Consider the following 18,216-nt stretch of genomic DNA (forward strand, 5'->3'; position numbering starts at 1 on the left):
TGTTATAAAGTCCTCACAAGCTAATCCGATATTAATTTTACAAGTCAATGATGCAAATGATATAGTAAATATCATGTATAATCATTCACAGTTAACTATTTTTAGACCTTCTTGATCATTTGTAATCAAATTTATCTTTTTCCGGGACGGGAAGTAAACCGACCGGGACCCCAAAATTTTGTTTAAAATCCGGGACTGTCCTGGTCGCAAGCCTACAAAACTGTAGTCTATGAATGCCGTAAGGAGCTGTTGCAATAAACTTTGCTCAGACAATAATAGTTTGAATGAATATAAAATTTATCAAAAATACATAAAACACATACAATAAGTTTATTAGTAGCACAGCTTTTACTCTTCACAGCAAATATTTTACAGTATCCCATAGCGCAACAAATAAATAAATAAATTTGCAATCCTTCCACACAACATAACTTCCTAAATAACAATTCACGTACAGTAGAACCTCTCAATAAAGGATACCAAGGGGACCAGATATTTTGTCCTTTAAATAGAGGTGTCCCTTACTCGAAGGTATTTGAGTCGATGCATGCTGTGTACTTAGTAGTATATAATATTACAATAAACATTAACTATTAACACTTACGATTAAGTACTGAAATTTTCTTATTATATTAAATAAAATTTATAATTATTTACATTTCTAAGTTTATCTTATTTTATTAATTAAAATTTAATAAAAAATTTTGTATTGGCAAAGTTTTGTAGCATACAGAAATAATTTTGAAGTAATTCATTACATGTATTTGCTTTATGTTATGTAATTTACAATGTAGTACTATGTGAATTACAATTAATCTTCAAATTTCTTAAGTTTTATATACAAAGCTAATTAGTTGCTGTGCACTCTTCGTTGGCTCTGAATCAACTTGAATAAATTGTTGAGAGGGCAAACTATGCTTGTTAATTTCTGCAAATTTCTTCTTTTTTTTTTAAATACATTACTTGTTTCCTTCACATATCTTTATGTCAAACCTACGTCAATTAATTTTTAGAGGAAAAGTGAAACTTGAATTCCTGTAAATTCACTATTTCTTATGTGCTTATACATCATTTCTTGCTTTTTTTTTGTGACTGTTCCTTAAATAGAGCGTTCCTTAATTAGAGGTAAATGCATGGAAGTCCCTATTCAAAGGAACTGGGACCACAAAAAATGTCCCATAAATAGAGGTGTCCCTTATTCGGAGGTGTCTTTTAATGGAGGTTCTACTGTATAACAAAGATTTGGCTTTTAGTCGATAGCAGCAGGAGGCTCATCCAATGGCAACTTAAAGAATCTTACAGGTGGTATCCAAGATGGCCACTCTCGGGTAGAGGATTCCGACTGCGTGGGGGGTGTTGGTTGAATCGGTGGTGGTTTTGGGTAGTGTCCTCTGACCGGTCTGTTGTAAGCTGGCTTGTGTCTATTATAAGACGGCTTTGGTCTATTGTAAGTTGGATTCGGTCTATTGTAAGTTGGCTTTGGTCTATTTAAAGTTGGGGTTGGAATATTGTAATTTGGTTTCTTTCTCGTGTTAAAGGAAGATTGAACCTTTTTATGAGAATAGTATGGATAGTAGTACTGATAACTACTACCCAGGTCCTCGTTTGATGCTTCAAAGCCCCACCACGGGTCTTGATGGTTGACAATCATTTGGTAGCCTTCTTCGATGCTGTCCATGCTGATTGGCATGTTCTGCCATGCCAGAGTGTGTGAAATCAGTGCAAGTAACAGGATCACAACCAGCTGAAATATAGAAATAAGTACGTCTTAACAATTATAGTTTCAATACCTTTAACAGTATTCTTCGTGCTTAAAATGCCAAGATATGAACAACGTCAATAAAAGCAAGGTAAAGTAGACCAATTTCAAGTAGAAACGTACCGAGTAGCACTTTGGCCGAGTACCGAGTATCAATTATGTTTTAAGAAGACCCATCGACACACATATGATGAAATTTGAAAATATGAACAACGTCAATAGAAGCAAGGTAAAGTAGACCAGTTTCAAGTAGAGACGTACCGAGTAGCATTTTGGCCGAGTACCGAGTATCAATTATGTTTTAGGAAGACCCACCAACACACATGTGGTGAAATTTGAACACATTGGAATAGTTGTATAAACCTCCACTCCATGCCCATATAATAGTTTTTAAAACAAAATTCCAGCTGAAATTTAATTGCGCATAACTTAAAAAATTTTATTTGTGTCAAAAATTTTACAAAAAAGTTATTTTTAAAATTAAAAGTAAACAAATAAATAGAAGGTATGATTAATCAAGTTGGAATTTAAACGAATTTTATCAATCTATTATAGTTCTAGGCTGCCAAACATAAAATTTTTTTTAAAGTAAATGAAACAACGTAAAAAGCACTAATGTGCAGGAACACTGCAGACACGTGTTTCTGCGTTACAAGGAACGTCTTTTTCGGTGTATGAAATGTGAGCTAATGAATGTAAAGGCATCCGACAAAAAAAAATCCGACTTCTTTCCGATGTTTTTAAATCCATAACCTCACATTTTTTGCATTGAAAAAGGCATCCCTGGTAACCTCAAAACACGTGTCTGCACTGTTCCTTCACATTTCTGCTTTTAACATAGTTTTATTTGTTTTATTTTTTAAGCAAAGGTATTTTTATATTTCTTATAAATAATTTTTGTTTGTAGCAAAAATCCATTTAATAATATAAAAATTTTATATTTTCTATACTTACCTTTTTTGTCCCATTTTTAATAAATAAGTCTTAGTAATTTTGGGGAAATTAAAATAAAGATTTACTATATTGAAGCATAACAAACTTCACTATTCTCAAAATTTAGATTTGACTTGTAAATTTGAATTGTAAATGATTGCAGTATATTATATGCTTGCACTTTTTTATTAATTGTAAAATCCGTCTTGAACAATATTCAATTTTTTACAACTACTCGGTATTGGCCGAGTATCTGATCAAAGTTTGACCGAATTCCGAGTACTCGGCAAATTGACTGAGTAAGCTGAGTACCGAGTAGTAACTAGGTACTCGGTGCGTGTCTAGTTTCAAGGACAATCGCGCCTTCGTCAGTGTCATTAAATAAAAAGAAGAGCTATTGTGAGTGTGAAGTTTTTAATATCGTCTATAAGTATTTAAACTTCACACTTAAGATAGTCTTCCTTTTTTTTGCCAGATCTTGACAAAGGGGACGATTGATCTTTAAACTGTTTTGCTTATTTTATGGTTTTGCTCTTATTGACGTTGTTGGTATTTTAACATTGGTTCAGTAGTTTCACCAGTAAATGAAAAAATAGCATTTTTAAACATTCATAATATCTTTAAAAACTAGAGAACTTTTTGGATGACATTTAAATCCACCTTTTTAAGGATCTGCGTAACTATTTTAGGAAAAAAAAAGTGAGATATTTAACGGTTCTCCGACAGGTTTTTGTTGGGTTAAAAGAAAAGTAGTGCAGTGACCCTGTAAATGAACATTTGTGACCGGAGGACTATAGCACAAAATTTTCTACTCATTTCCTTTTCGAAATTTTATGTGAGGAAGTTGCTGATTTATCTAATAAAAAAAAAGATTTCTGTAACCATAGTTTTAAAAAAAATAAAATAAAAAATGTGCTAAAACTGGGGTTTATTCACAGATTAGACTACCCTTTATGAGAAAATAAAAATTGCTACTGAAGCGTACCAGAAGCCTGCATAAAACGGCCGAGTGTCTTTTTTTTTTTCTTGAGCAATCACGATCGCTTATTGTTCTCGTTTGACTGTTTTGATGTTACGCTGATTTTATTTTCCCGCCAGCACCCTCTGCAGCATCACCGTCAACCGGCCGCCTCACGACGCTGCTCCTCTTGAGAAAACAGTGTCCAGGCTGCGTCCATATCCTACATACACACGCATACATACACACACCTACACACGCACACACACACACACCTACACACGCACACACACACACCTACACACGCACACACACACACCTACACACGCACACACACACCTACACAAGCACACACACACACCTACACACGCACACACACACCTACACACGCACACACACACCTACACACGCACACACACCTACACACGAACACACACCTACACACGCACACACACCTACACATACACACACATACACACACTCATGCCTGCACACAGACACAAACACGCATGCTACATACACCCACACATGCATACATACACTCACACACATACGCACCCATACACATGCGCCTACACAAACACACACACTCGTGATTGCGAAAAACATAATTTGAATTCAAGATGCCAAAAATTCAGATTAATGTAATTTTTTTTTATTATTTTTTTGAGCATTTACATACTGCTTATTGCTCTCATTTAATTGTAATTGATGTTCCTTTGACTTTAGTTTTTGTATGCTTATAATACAAACTCCTTTCGTCCACAGGTTTCAGCGAGCACATCCCTCCTCTTTAGCAGTGGTGTGTGGTGCCCATGTTCCCCACCCTCTCGACTTAACACAATCTTTTTAGATAGAAACAACATCCAACATCCAGCGTTTCCCTAGCATTCATTTGAATTTTGACTCCATTAATTCAAATTATGGTTTTCGCAACTATGGTTGCAATAGGAGCCATTTTGAGGAACAAGAAACAAAACTAAAAAGGTCCGATCACAATTCGTGATTGCGCAAAATTTAATTTGAATTCATGCTGTAAAAATTCAAAAGAATGACTGTGGTAGGTTTTGATTCCGTAGAAAATGCTTTTAGTTAAGCAGGGACTTTTTTTTTCTCGCATAGCAACGTAAATTGACTAAATTGACGAGTGTTTTCACTCGTCAAAAACATTACTCATTTTAAGTCTACAGAAAAAAAAAAAAAAAAAAAACATGTTATGAAGTAGATTTTGCAAATTTTTGTTTTCTTTTTTGCAGAAATCAAGAAATGCAACCGCTGCTTCCTTGAGCTAGAAATAAATGTGAGATTTATTTAATTGACGTGTATTTACTCTTTATAAATTTGTGTTACATAAAATTATCGTAAAATATTTCATAAAAGATAATCAACGTTGTAGAATTATCTGATCTTGATAATCAAGGGAGTATATATATATATATATATATATATATATATATATATATATATATATATATATATATATATATATATATATATATATATATATATATATATATATATATATATATATATATATATATATATATATATATCGCTCGTTTGGAAGAAGAGTGGCATAATACAAAATTTTTTCCTTTTCTTTTTTTTTCGCTTAAAGGCCCTCAAAGGACCTTATCTTCTTTGGAATATAATGACAGATTTCTTGTTCTAATATTCACCACTGGAGAGCACAGCAAACTTACTTTTCTTAATGCAAATTGCCTGAATAGTCCAACTTCAAACGCTTCTCCTGTAAAATTTCATTTCTTCGTATTGTGGCACTCGTCTTCCAAATGAGCGATATATATTTCTTTTGCTTTATTTTTGTAATATTTTCTTAATTTATAATAATGTGCTTAACAATAGAAGTGACAGAATTAAATAATTCTTCATATAGTTTGTATATGTAATAAGATTCTTATATTTTAATTACTTCAAACACACAAAACAATTTGATGCCTCGTTAAATTTTCCTCATTTTAAGCTATTTCTTCTGCAAAATGTTAGATACTCTTCTGTATTTTACAAAGTGTGGCTTTAACCACCTATACATGTTTGTGAGTTACAACTTAGTAGTAATACTTTATGGATGTATTGCACAAAGATCAACATTTTATTTGCAAGTAATTAAATTAATTTCATACTTTGAATGTCTTAAGAACTTTAATTGATAAATTATTAAAACGCGTCCATTACGATGCTTTTCTCACAGAACTATGTATTTAAAACACTTTCACTGTTACGATAATTTGCGAAATTTTGATGTTTCACTGAAAGTACTTAGTGGATTTCTTCTAATGTTAAAACGGATTAATCAAAGCTTATTCCTCGATGGAAATAAAATTAATATTATAATAGAAATAGAAAGTGAGGTATTCTTCTTTCTGAGATTGGTTTTAGCAACTAATTCCTAAATCTATGATGAAATATAGAGATTAGCATATTGTTATAATGCTATTTATTGATGTAACTAGTGGCACCCGCACGGCTTTGCCCGTAGCAGCAAATTAAAAGGTCTTTTGGCTCGCCTGTATATTTACAAATAATGTATGATGAATTTCTCGCCAACTGGCTCGCCCATGTTACGGTTCTACGTTATGATAACTTGATAATTTACTCGTCCATCTTATGATAATTTTGCTCGGGAAAATGTTCTTAAAATTGAAAGAGAAAAAGAACCACATTGAATTTTTAAAAAATCGCTTCGAGGTGCACCCCCATGCTACAAACTAATTCTGTGCCAAATTTCATGAAAATCGGCCGAACGGTCTAGGCGCTATGCGCGTCACAGAGATCCTGACAGATAGAGATACTGACAGACAGAGATCCGTTAGACAGAGAGACCGACAGAGAAACTTTCAGCTTTATTATTAGTAAAGATTAAATACATTTTGCATGTCCTTAAATACTGCTGAACCTCCATTAATGTCTAACATGCATTTTTAAGGTACTCTTATATTTTTTTAAGACTAAGTACTTTCTGTATTTTTAGTTTTATATAGAATCATGTAATTCAGTTACTTTTTTTCTTTAAGGGTTGTTTCTCAATTCATTAACTTTTGCGTCCCAGTGCTATATCTTCCACTTAAACATTTATTTTCATAAACTAATGATATGTTTTACTTAAAATGCATACAAGGAGTAATAAATATTCATTTTATTTCTCTAAAGTACTTCTTAAATAATAAAATATTGGTGAAATACGTTAAAAACAAGAAAGTAAAAATGTTTACATTGCATAAACTGTAATAACATGTCTCTATGAAATAGTATGAATAGTTAAATCAAAAATATAGCAGCATTTCATCTGATTAAAGTGATTGAAGTGGGAAACTAACGCAAATAAAGCACAAATAACCAAGAAACCACAACAAATAGCTAATAATAGCGATCAGTTTTTTATCTGTCAAAACTTATGTTTTGTAATTTCTATCTCTGTAATCTCTGTCCTCACTGGAACTGCAACTACACCGAACTGCAATTACTTAACAAGGAATTGTATTTAACAATTTTTAATTTTTTTTTTTTTTTTTGTTAATTTTTTTTATTTGATGATATTATAATTTTTTTTTTCTTTTTTTTTCTTTTTTTCCAGATTTCCAACAACACGTAGCAGAAGAAATAGTTATGTTACACAAGAACCAGCAACATAACTATGGGCTCTAGCGCCCATGGCGAACTAAAGAAATTGCGCACTTCCCCCCCCCTCTTCCACCCCAGGGTCGCCCACATGGGAAGACACCGGAGGACATTGTGACCTTCAAGAAAAAACATTTTTTTTTTTGGAACATTTTGATTAGTTGATTCGACAAATAGGGGGCAACATTGTAATTTCGTTTTATTATTTTCTTTTTTAGAATTGTTTTCAATGATACCCATTGTTCCTTCTCGATAGATGTTAAGTCTAGCTCTTTTCTTGCGATTTTTTTTTTCTTTTGTGAAGCATTTTTCAAATTCCATGATCAAAAAAAAATCTTTTTTTATTTTTTAATCAGTTGAAATGTCGCCACCCTGGCTGCTGCGCCCCTGGCGAGAGCCACCCCTGCCAACCCCTAGTTACGCTACTGCCAAGAACATAGTTAAATGTTAAATATGCATCATAAATTACATTACCAAATATTAGTTAATTAAATATTAATAAGAATAAATTTACAGCTGTTAACTTTGTTGAGATCTCTGTTAATTAATATTGTTGAAATGAAGTTGAAATGTAATTGTTTAAGTAGTTTAAAATATTTCGTCTATTAATTTGAGAAAATGTATAGTAAAGCTGAATGGTTAAAAAAAAAAATTTCAAAAGTATCCCGCATTTTATTTCTACGCAACTTTTAATTCTATGTTTGCTATGCCTCTTTTATTCTTCTTGAAATCTGAATGGTTTAGCAGATTTCCAAAACTGTTTTAACTAAGATATGCTTACACAATGCATTAACACATAAATCATGCTTTTAATTTGTATTTTCGCATTTAGTTTGTATTTTTTAAATTCGTTAGCTGTTAGTATATATATTGACAAATTTTTTTTTTATAGTTTGAATAAGTAAACATTTGGTTGACAACTCTAAAAAAGCATTTTTTATGCGCATGATAATGGTTTTAGTTTTAGTTTCTTATTTCAATTTTTTAATTCTAGATACGTTACATAAATAGGAGGGATAAAAAGAAAGTCAATTCTAAAAATTAATCCAGTGTAAAAAAATTATAGGTGTAAGGGAGAGACCACAAGCACAACGCAAACAAAACATTCTTGAAAAATTAATTATGCATTACAAAAACGAGCCACAAAAGTCAATTTCTTGCCAATTTTTACTTTTTTTTACAAAAAAGGAAGTATTGTATTCGCGAAAAAAATTTCACTCAAAAATCGGCCTTAAATTCCATTTTCCTCATCCCCGAATGAATGATGAGTTTTTTTTTTTTTTTTTTTTTTTTTCGACCCGACCACACGTGGATGTATGCCTAGGAACCTACAGATACCTGAAATATCCATTTTGACGGCCATGGAATTAATTACAACGAATTTTCTCGTGACGTCGGTATGTACGTACGTATGTGCGTATGTATCTCGCATAACTCAAAAACGGTATGTCCTAGAAAGCTGAAATTTGTTACGTAGACTCCTAGCGGGGCCTAGTTGTGCACCTTCCCTTTTGGTTGCATTCGGATGTTCCTAAAGAGGTCTTTTGCCCCCTTTCGGGGGGAAATCATTGTTAATTTCAAGTGGTGTTATAATTTGTCGGACACTTGACAGTATATCGCCAGTCTTTTGGTCGCCAAGTTTTGTCTCCAAGTTGGCGACAAATTTGGCGATTTTTTTAAAAATATTGTTTCAATTTAGCCACTGTTGGTGATATTTAGAAAGTAAACAATTGAATCACGTTAAAATTGCCAATAATGGGGAAATGATGACATTAAATAGGAGTAAAAGGAAGTCATGTGATGCACACATCAGCTCGTTTTTTTTTTTTTTTTTTTTTTTTTTTTCACTTTATTTCATTTCTGTTCATTTTTGTAACTGCAGTCCCCGTATACAAAAATCGCATTTTAAATCAACAACGTTTTCATTTAAAAACTCTATGTCTTTATTTACAATATGAACCTAATTCAAGGTAATGAAACACACAAGTGATATAAGAATGTTTTCAACGTACAAGACTGAAAATTCTTCAGAAAAATCAAACTCTTTCATCAAACTTCTTAATGCTATAATCTTTTATTGTTATTATTATTATTATTATTACTGTTATTATTATTTTTTTTTATATATATTATGTTCGTCGTACAAGAATGAAAATTCTTCAGAAAAATCAAACTATTTCATCAAACTTCTTAATCTTTTATTGTTATTATTATTATTATTATTATTATTGTTGTTGTTATTATTATTATTTTTTTTTACATTATGTTAAATGATTTTTTGCGTTTATTTTTTCAGATGAAATTACCTGAACGAAAATTTAAAAATATGTTCATAAATTTTTTTAAGTATCAGTTAGAGAACGGTAATTACATTTTCCCATGACATTTAAATTTAAAATTGTCGCTAAATTTTTGTTTATAGTATTTTCTTTTTCTGACCTGAGCATTGATTTGTATATTTTGAACACATGATCTTCATACACATAAATAAGTACAACCACAGGTTAATACTAAGTCCCTACTCGCTATTGGCAAAAGTTAACGGGTTGAGAAATTTACAATTACATTTTTCACATAACTAAATTTAAACTTATGTAAAATATCAAACATTCATTACTTTAAAAGGATAAAAATAAAGGAAAACCCCAGACGTTAAAAAGATAACGTTGACGAGGAGTGTTTCATAACCTGACAGTTCATTACACAGGGGAATCTCAGCGACAAACATTTTTTTAAATAAATTTTCATCAAACTAAAGAAATTTTCATAAAACTCTCAGACATCTACTTGAGAAATTACTGTTAATGTTCATTTGATGACAGAAAAATTAGACTATAAAAAGGAATAAATAATTAGTGTTGAATTCTTACTACTAACTCATGTTGAACTATAATCTGGAATTTCTTAATATTTTGTGATTGTCGTTTGTATTTCAGGTTGTATGTTTTAACTTTATTTTATTTTATTTTGCTTACTATTTGTTATGTATGTTTGCTTTTGTCAATAAATCTTATCTTATCTTAATAATATCTTAATAATAAAATAAATGAATGAAATAAATCTCAAATTGTCAGTTCTAGTTCTAATCGTGTGGAATAATGTAACTAACTGTGCAAAATACAGAAAATTTAAAGCATTCCTCATCATGAATTGAATTAATGCATTTTGTTACAAATGACGACATACCTCTTTGCGGAAAAGCAATAAGTAAAATTGAATTAAATTTAAATTTAAAACAGTGACGCTAAAAGAATTTACTAAATTTATAATAAAAAAATAGTCTATGATTATATGAATGGCTGAATGTGTGTGTGTGTGTTTCTTATACAAATCCAGTTTACGTCAGATCTTAGCCAAATTTGGCCCACAGTTTTTTTGACTCTCAAAAATTTCCATAGGTTTTTTTTTTTTTTTTGCCTTCCTATTGTGAGATATATAAAAATGAGATAGGAGATTTTCTTTATGCAATTCCAAAGCTTCCGGCGGATCTTACCGAATTTGGCACAAAGATCCTATGATGTGCAAAGATTCAAGTAATGGATTTTCGCCAAAAAATCGAGAAAATGGAATGTTTACGCCTTTTATTAACAACTAGTGGTACCCGCACGACTTTGCCCGTAGTAGAAAATTAAAAGGTCATTTGGTTCGCCTGAAAATTTACAAATAATGGATGATGAATTTCTTGCCGATTGGCTTTGTTCATTCGCTCATGTTACTGTTCCACGTCATGATAATTTCGTAATTTACTCGTTCATCTTATGATAATTTTGCTCCAGAAAATGTTCTTAAAATTGAAATAGAAAAAAAAATCGAATTTTTGAAAAATCGCTTTGAGGTGCACACCCCCATGCTAGAAACTAACTTTGTGCCAAATTTCATGAAAATAGGCTGAACGGTCTAGGCGCTATGCGCGTCACAGACGTCCAGACAGATATCCGGTCAGAGAGACTTTCAGCTTTATTATAAGCAAAGAAGATAACCAAATTTTCGGAATTTTGAGAAATCTAGAGAGGTTTTATTTTAAATTTTAATCATAAAATTGCTTTTTTATATACTTTGACGGTAATTTTGTTTATTTCATTTTAAACCTTTTATTTTGTAGTAGATCGTGCAACTCAGAACTAGTAATAAATTTAAAAAGCAAAAAAAAAAAAAAAAAAAATTGAAAATTTTTGCAAAAATTTAACTTTTTTTTCTAATTTTGTGCTTTTCTAACGTTGTCGTAAATAAATTTTTGAACATACTTTTAAAAAGTTAGAAGTTAGAACGTTTGCTCGGTGAATGAGATATTTTCTTCATCTCTGAATAACCTTTCACTCGCATGTATTAATGTGTTGCTATGAGAGCTAGGATGTTGGTTACCAAAACATTCAAAATTACAATTTGCAAAGAAGAAAAAAAAAACATTTGAAATGACAAAAAGGGAAAAATTATTGTCTTTAAAGTTTCGGCAAAATGTTTTATTTTCGCTTCCTTTTTACTATGAATCGTAAAGTGTATTTAAAAATGCCAAAAAGAGTTTCTTAAATCTCATAAAATGTAACCGAAAAGTGGAAAACAATGCTCTTCAAAGTATCGAGAACATTTTTTCTCTTGTATTTTTAAATCATAAATCGTAACTTGTATTTATAAATTTAGTTTTCAAATTATAAACTCATGGATTTAAAAACTCAATGAAAATTAATTAATAAGCAAAATAATAATGTAATTTGTGAATTAAATAAAATATTAATAAAGGCCTGATAAAGATGAATGGTAATTCATTAATCTTTAGATCCAATTTTTAATATAATCGGAGCCGCATTCATCCATGGAAAGAGAAAACATTGCAATCTGAGGATGCTATGTTTGTCAACGCCGCAAAGAATCTCTCATTCATAAAGCATAGGTTCTTCCAAATTTTATCGACTCTATGATCGGAACTGCTCGAGTTTTTGATATCAAGTGGATTTTGGTACTCTTGTAAATGAATAAAAATATCAGTACCAGAAGCAAATTCTAATACCATTGTAAAACTCCGCTCAACAGCATCATTAGTTAGAAAAATATTTAAAATGGCGAGATTCACTTGCGAAGATGTTCTTTTCTGCTTCAGTTTTATCTATTTTTCCAGTTAAAATGTCCAAAGTAAGTTTAAAGTGTAAAACTTATATATATATTTTTTTAAATGTTTTTAAAATAAAAATATTTTTTATTAAAAAAATTTAAATCTCTACTTAAAAAAATAAAAATAATAACTTTAAAATAATAATAATAAATTTATTTAAAAAACAGAAATGATTTTTAAAAATTTAAGTGTAAAAGAAAATCAAAACATTAATAAGGCCAAAAACGAAAAAAAAAAATGCTTAAAATACAATTCTAAAATTAAAAAAATAATAATAGATTAACATAAATATTTTTCTATCTATAAACAATGATAAAAGAACAAAAAATTATGAATAATGCCCCAAAACGGAGAAATGCTAAACATGCAAGTCTTCAAAGCGAAAAAAAAAAGAAAATCTACAGGAATGTTTTTAAAATCTAAAAAAAAGAAAAAAATTAAATAACCGAAATTTTTTTAGTAATGCTCAAAAAAGGAGAAAAAATACCAAAAGTGCAAATCTATGAAAAGGACCTACAGAAATACCTTTAAAATCTAAAAAATTTTGAAATGAAAAAAAAAAAAGTTGTAAACAAAGAGAAAAAAAATGAACACCTTTTAAATAATGTACTAAAAAGAGGAAAAAATTCCAAAAATGCAAAACATGAAACTCGATGAAACGAAAGAAAAAGACTTACAAAAATATTTTTGACAATTTAAAAATTTAAATTATGAATAATGCTCTAAAAAGGAAAAAAAAATAATAAAAATGTTTTTAAAAAAATCTATAGAGCTATAGGAAATATATTTTTTAAAAAATAAATAAAAATTCTAGAAATTTTTGTCTGAAAAAGATGGCTAAAATAAAAAAGGATTATGAATTATGTGCAAAAAAGATAAAAATTGCCAAAAATGCAAAAAAAAAAAAAAAAAAAAAGCATATGTAATCAACATCATAGCTCTGCTCATTTTACCAGATGACGAACCTAGTAGACTTACCGTCATGGTAGGGGTATATCCAGCAGCTAAGTCCGCAACTATCCTTGTGGGAGCTTCGAATTCACATTGGGACAAAATCCACAAGTTCCAAAGTCCACTCAAGAAAACATGCCATCTGATACGCAACGCACGAACAATGGTATAATTTTCTCACTTGCCCACTGCGCTGGTTCCAGCTTTAACAGAAAACAGAGAAAATAAAAGAAATAAAATAATTTGCTCTCTCCGACAATGTTCGGCATAGAATAATTTGTGGAATTACATCATGGTCGGGTGCGCTTCAGCTGAAGAATGGAGGGGGGAGGAAGGGTAATTAAGGGAGTGGGAAGGGGAGAACTATTCTCTCTTCACTACCCTTTTTGTTTTTAAAACTCGTCTGTGAAATGCATTTGCGGTTTTAAGAAAAATGTGAGCGATTAAGGAAAAAATAGTTATCGCTCTATGAGAGAGTGTTTCCAGAAAAGATTTGCATGCGAAGAAGAAAGAGTATTTCAAAGAAACGTGACGTGTTTCTAGATTTTTTGATTAGGACTGGCAGATGTACTGATGTGCTGTTTTATGTCTTGTGAATTGGCAACAAATTTGTTAGCACGTAACCTTGTAATGCATTCTCTTCGAGTGCATCACCATGTTCATTTAATAATGGTTTAAGTTAATGGTTAAGGTTACAGCTAATGTTATTTCTTTCATTCAGTGCTTTATTATTATTATATGATGTCAAACGTTTCATCTTTTTAATACAGCTCCTTAAAGTTTAAATAGCTGAAAACTACTCAACTCGTAGTCTGAGGATAATTAACATTGAGGATTGCAAAACCTCAATTTAGTGTTGACCAGAGAAGCCATTGGGATTTTTCGCAAAACTCAAGGTTGAGTTCACAAAATTTCCAAGACTTGCGTAAGAAAACCCAAACACATGTAGCTATTAATTTTTATTCACATTTTCTGTGATTGTTACTATGGCAGTTGGTCATTTATTGATCTTAAAAATGATAAACTGAAACACTTTGTCGTAATGAATACTAATATTGATTTCAGAAAAATTATTTCTTCTGAACAATTTCTTAAAAAATGGTGTAAAAGATATGTTTGCAAAGAAAAAAAAAACGTTAATGTCTTGACTTTACGCAATTATAAAGATAGTACGATACACTTAGACGGAAAAGATTTACAACATAAAAAAAAAATAAAAATAAATAAATAACATTCAGTGCCAGAGCTGTTTTTTTTTCTTCCCTACACAATAGGGTAGTTTCCTTCAGTCAAAAGTAGTACTTTTAGTCATTGAAATTGATAGAATAAGCAAAGAAAATAACATGGACCAAGAAAATATTTTCATTTTCCCAACAGTTATTTTTTAATTAATTTCTTAAAATGTCCGATTTTGTAAACAAGGCGTGGTCTTATTGATGTCACAAATGATCCTCTTTGGCGCATTTTGTACCGCGTTTCCACGTTATGATAATCAAGAAGCGAATTAAAATTGCACTCTACGCTTGCTATCAACCATATCGCTGCCAATACACGTGAGTAAAGATGCGAATTAAATATTTTGCTCTGTGAATGGCAATACAGAATGGCGTTTCATCATTTGTGATGTCATCGGCAAGAAATGTAAACAATGAAAGGGCACTGATTTAAGTATTTTTTAAAAATATTAAACATAAACAAATTTTTTAAAAAATGGTTAGATCCTATGTTTTTAAACATGTTCTTTCAGAAAAAAATACTTTTAAAATTTTGGAAACGACCCCATTGGTTGATACAAACATTTAAGCATGTGCATTCTGGATTTCTTTTACTTTTGAGAAAATATTATCTTTTTAACGTTATATATTCAATAACCGCTGGGGCTGATACAGACTACCATTTTAGGCGAGTCATGCTAAAGAATGACCTCGTCCTCCCCTACGAACGAACGTTAATAATAAAAAGCACCAAATCGGTAAGGAATAATGCATCCAGTAGCAGAAACGTTACTTGTTAATTTCATAGGCAATGAAAAGAAGTAGTATTTCTATTGTATACTTTTAAGTTTTTTCATGAATTAAAAAGATTAACTGCAAATGGAACACAATATGGATGTGCAATAATGTCAACTGTTTAGGGAGTGTCATGGCCCCCATGACTCTCCCCCTGTATCCGCCCCTGAAAAACTGTTTTTTTTTTTTTGAGCAATCACGATTGCTTATTGTTCTCATTTGACTGTTTTTGGCGTTACGCTGATTTTATTTTCCCACCAGCACCCTCTGCCAGCACCACCGTCGCGTCGACCGGCCTCACGATGCTGCTCCTCTTGCGAAAACCGTCTCCAGGTTGCGTCCATATCCTACACACACACGCCTACACACTCACACTCACAAACCCACACATACACATATATACCCACATATATACACACACGCACCTACACATACACACACTCCTACACACACACATATACACACTCATGCCTGCACACAGACACAAACATACATGCCTACATACACAACACTCACACACATGCATACATACACTCACACACACACGCACCAATACACATGCGCCTACACAAACACACACACATACGCCTACACAAACACACACACATACGCCTACTCAAACACACACGCGCATACATACACACACGCTCGTGATTGCGAAAAACATAATTTGAATTCAAGATGCCAAAAATTCAAATTAATATAATTTTTTTTTCATGAATAAATTCAAAACCCAACAATTTCAAAAAAAAAAAAAAAAAAAAAAACCCAAGAACCCAACATCTCTATTGAAAATCTAAGATCTTCGGAGAAACAATGGTCACTATTGAAAACCCAAGGCGTTGGGAAAGCCTTTCTCTGGCAGCTTTAGTATTGAATGTGCAAAACTAGCCAAATTGCTTAATGTTTTCGTAAAGGAACATTAGACTGTAAAATCATCATGTATTTTCTTTAACATTTCAAAACACATGATAATAATCCTGGTGCTATTCTATTCCTAATTTCTCACCCAAAAAGTTTTTTTTTTCTTTAACACATTAAAAATAAACATTCCTCAAACGGTGATGTATCAATCTAAACTAGGAACTTGCAGCGACTTTTAGAATTCGTAACTTGATTTTCTTTTCATAAAGATTGTTGCATAAAAGCAAACAAAACAACTCAAATATGATTGATCATTATGTTTAAAAATATAATAATCAGACAATCATATAAATTCTCGTTTTATGAAATGGTAAATCCTTAAGTATGGAGATGATTGTAGGCCTTAAACAATAGATTCTTTCTTTCTAACAGTCGCTTAATTGATAGCTCTCAGCCAACTTCTCAAGTAAATACAATAGAAACCCGAAATTATTTATTAATCTGCCGGAGCTAAATTCAAGAGACTGGAATTCAGTCGAAAACCAATTTCAAACTCGTGGTTGTGGCTGTAACTAACTTTTCTATAGGAAAACTGATTCTCATTGCATACAGGTACATTTACAAGTGAAAATATTTGCTGACAAATAAATTTACCTTCATTGCATAAGAAGTAATTGGAGAATTTACGTATACTTGTTGCTGAAAGTTTGTCTCCAGTAAAAAGTCAAGAAAAGTAACTTGAATGCGGTCAATTACACCGTGCAACACGAAAAATGTTCTTTAGCTAAAGTATGAGTTTTTGTTATATTTTGGCCGAAATTAACTAATCTTTCGTTTTTAATTGTTTACCGCCCACCATTTCCCCCGAAACCCACACATTACATTTTTTTTAAGTAAGCTCTCTTCATCAACATTTACATAGATAAGTAAGGCTTTTTACAGCAACATTTTTACTAGATAAGTAATGCATTAAAAATATGATTTTCCTCCTACTGTGAAAAATCTTGTGAACCATGAAGTGTAAAAATATGAGTTTCATTCCATCGTGAAAAATCTTGTTAACCATGAAGTTTAATAAATATCTATAAAAATGTAAGTTTCATTCCATTGAGGAAAAATCTTGTTAATCATGAGATGTAATGAGAAAAAATTACAAAAGCAACTATGATTGTATATTTTTAAAAAGACTGTCATAATTCCTATAATGCGAAGCTTTGATTGATTTTAGTGGTTTTTTATGGTGCAAGAACCATAATAAGCTATATTGCATCGAATGATAATTTGAAAGATGAAAAATGTAAAAAATAGTACAAAGGATTAAAAGGGTTTGAAAACTAAGAAGCATAAAACTTAAAGAATTTTGAAAAAAAAAAAAAAGATACCAAAATAGAAACATATACGAAATTTTGTTTTGAACAAGAAATAGACTGAAAAGAAATTTCGAAGAACAAGAAAACAAAGAGAATAAAAATTTAATCCTGGACGTTAGGGCAAAGAATAAATTAAAGACAAAAATGTCAGTCGAATGAAAAAAGGAAATTGGGATGGAATAATGGAAAGAGTCGTTTTGTATAGATCTGTATTGCTAAATAATAAAATTCCAAAACTGCGTAAAATATAAATACCTTTAAAAAGGTCTGCAACACTATTTGAGTCACTATATTAACTGATCCGTTCTGTTGAACTGAGGGCAGATATATTTTCCCTCCAACTTCACTACAAAAGTGGAAACAAAAGCAAGCCCGAAGAGAAGATTCTGGAAATGAGAGCAGAAGATTCCATCGGACCACTTTTTGAAAGTGAAAAGAAGTGAAGAAACAAACGGGACTGGTTATTTGCAAAATACCAAGCGTCATTTAACTCGAACTGATGAAGGTGAAAAGTGAATCAAATTATCTTCAATGAATGGATTTTTTTTTCTTCTTCTTTTTAATCCACATCAGTTGCAAATAAACTGCAGATGAAACTTATTTTATGTATGTTAATTAACATTCTT

The 18,216-nt window shown here is 31.1% G+C and overlaps 1 protein-coding gene across 2 annotated transcripts; it reads right to left on the reverse strand.

Annotated features, from left to right (window-relative positions):
• Positions 1-285: 285 nt before the first annotated feature.
• Positions 286-17,987, reverse strand: LOC129225923 (uncharacterized). Of its 2 annotated transcripts, XR_008580759.1 has the most exons (3): positions 17,846-17,987; positions 13,375-13,550; positions 286-1,744 (listed from the first exon to the last, which is right to left on the reverse strand). XR_008580759.1 is itself a non-coding variant. In XM_054860460.1 (2 exons), exons 1-2 carry the CDS (start codon positions 13,378-13,380, stop codon positions 1,250-1,252), a joined length of 501 nt encoding a protein of 166 aa, XP_054716435.1. In that variant the 5' UTR covers positions 13,381-13,523; the 3' UTR covers positions 286-1,249. The 2 variants fall into 2 exon arrangements, 1 of the variants encoding a protein (XP_054716435.1); XM_054860460.1 differs by lacking the exon at positions 17,846-17,987 and having other exon boundaries at positions 13,375-13,523.
• Between the last annotated feature and the right edge of the window lie 229 nt (positions 17,988-18,216).

The sequence above is a fragment of the Uloborus diversus genome, chromosome 7 (assembly GCF_026930045.1).
Source record: "Uloborus diversus isolate 005 chromosome 7, Udiv.v.3.1, whole genome shotgun sequence".
NCBI classification, from domain to species: Eukaryota; Metazoa; Arthropoda; class Arachnida; order Araneae; family Uloboridae; genus Uloborus; species Uloborus diversus.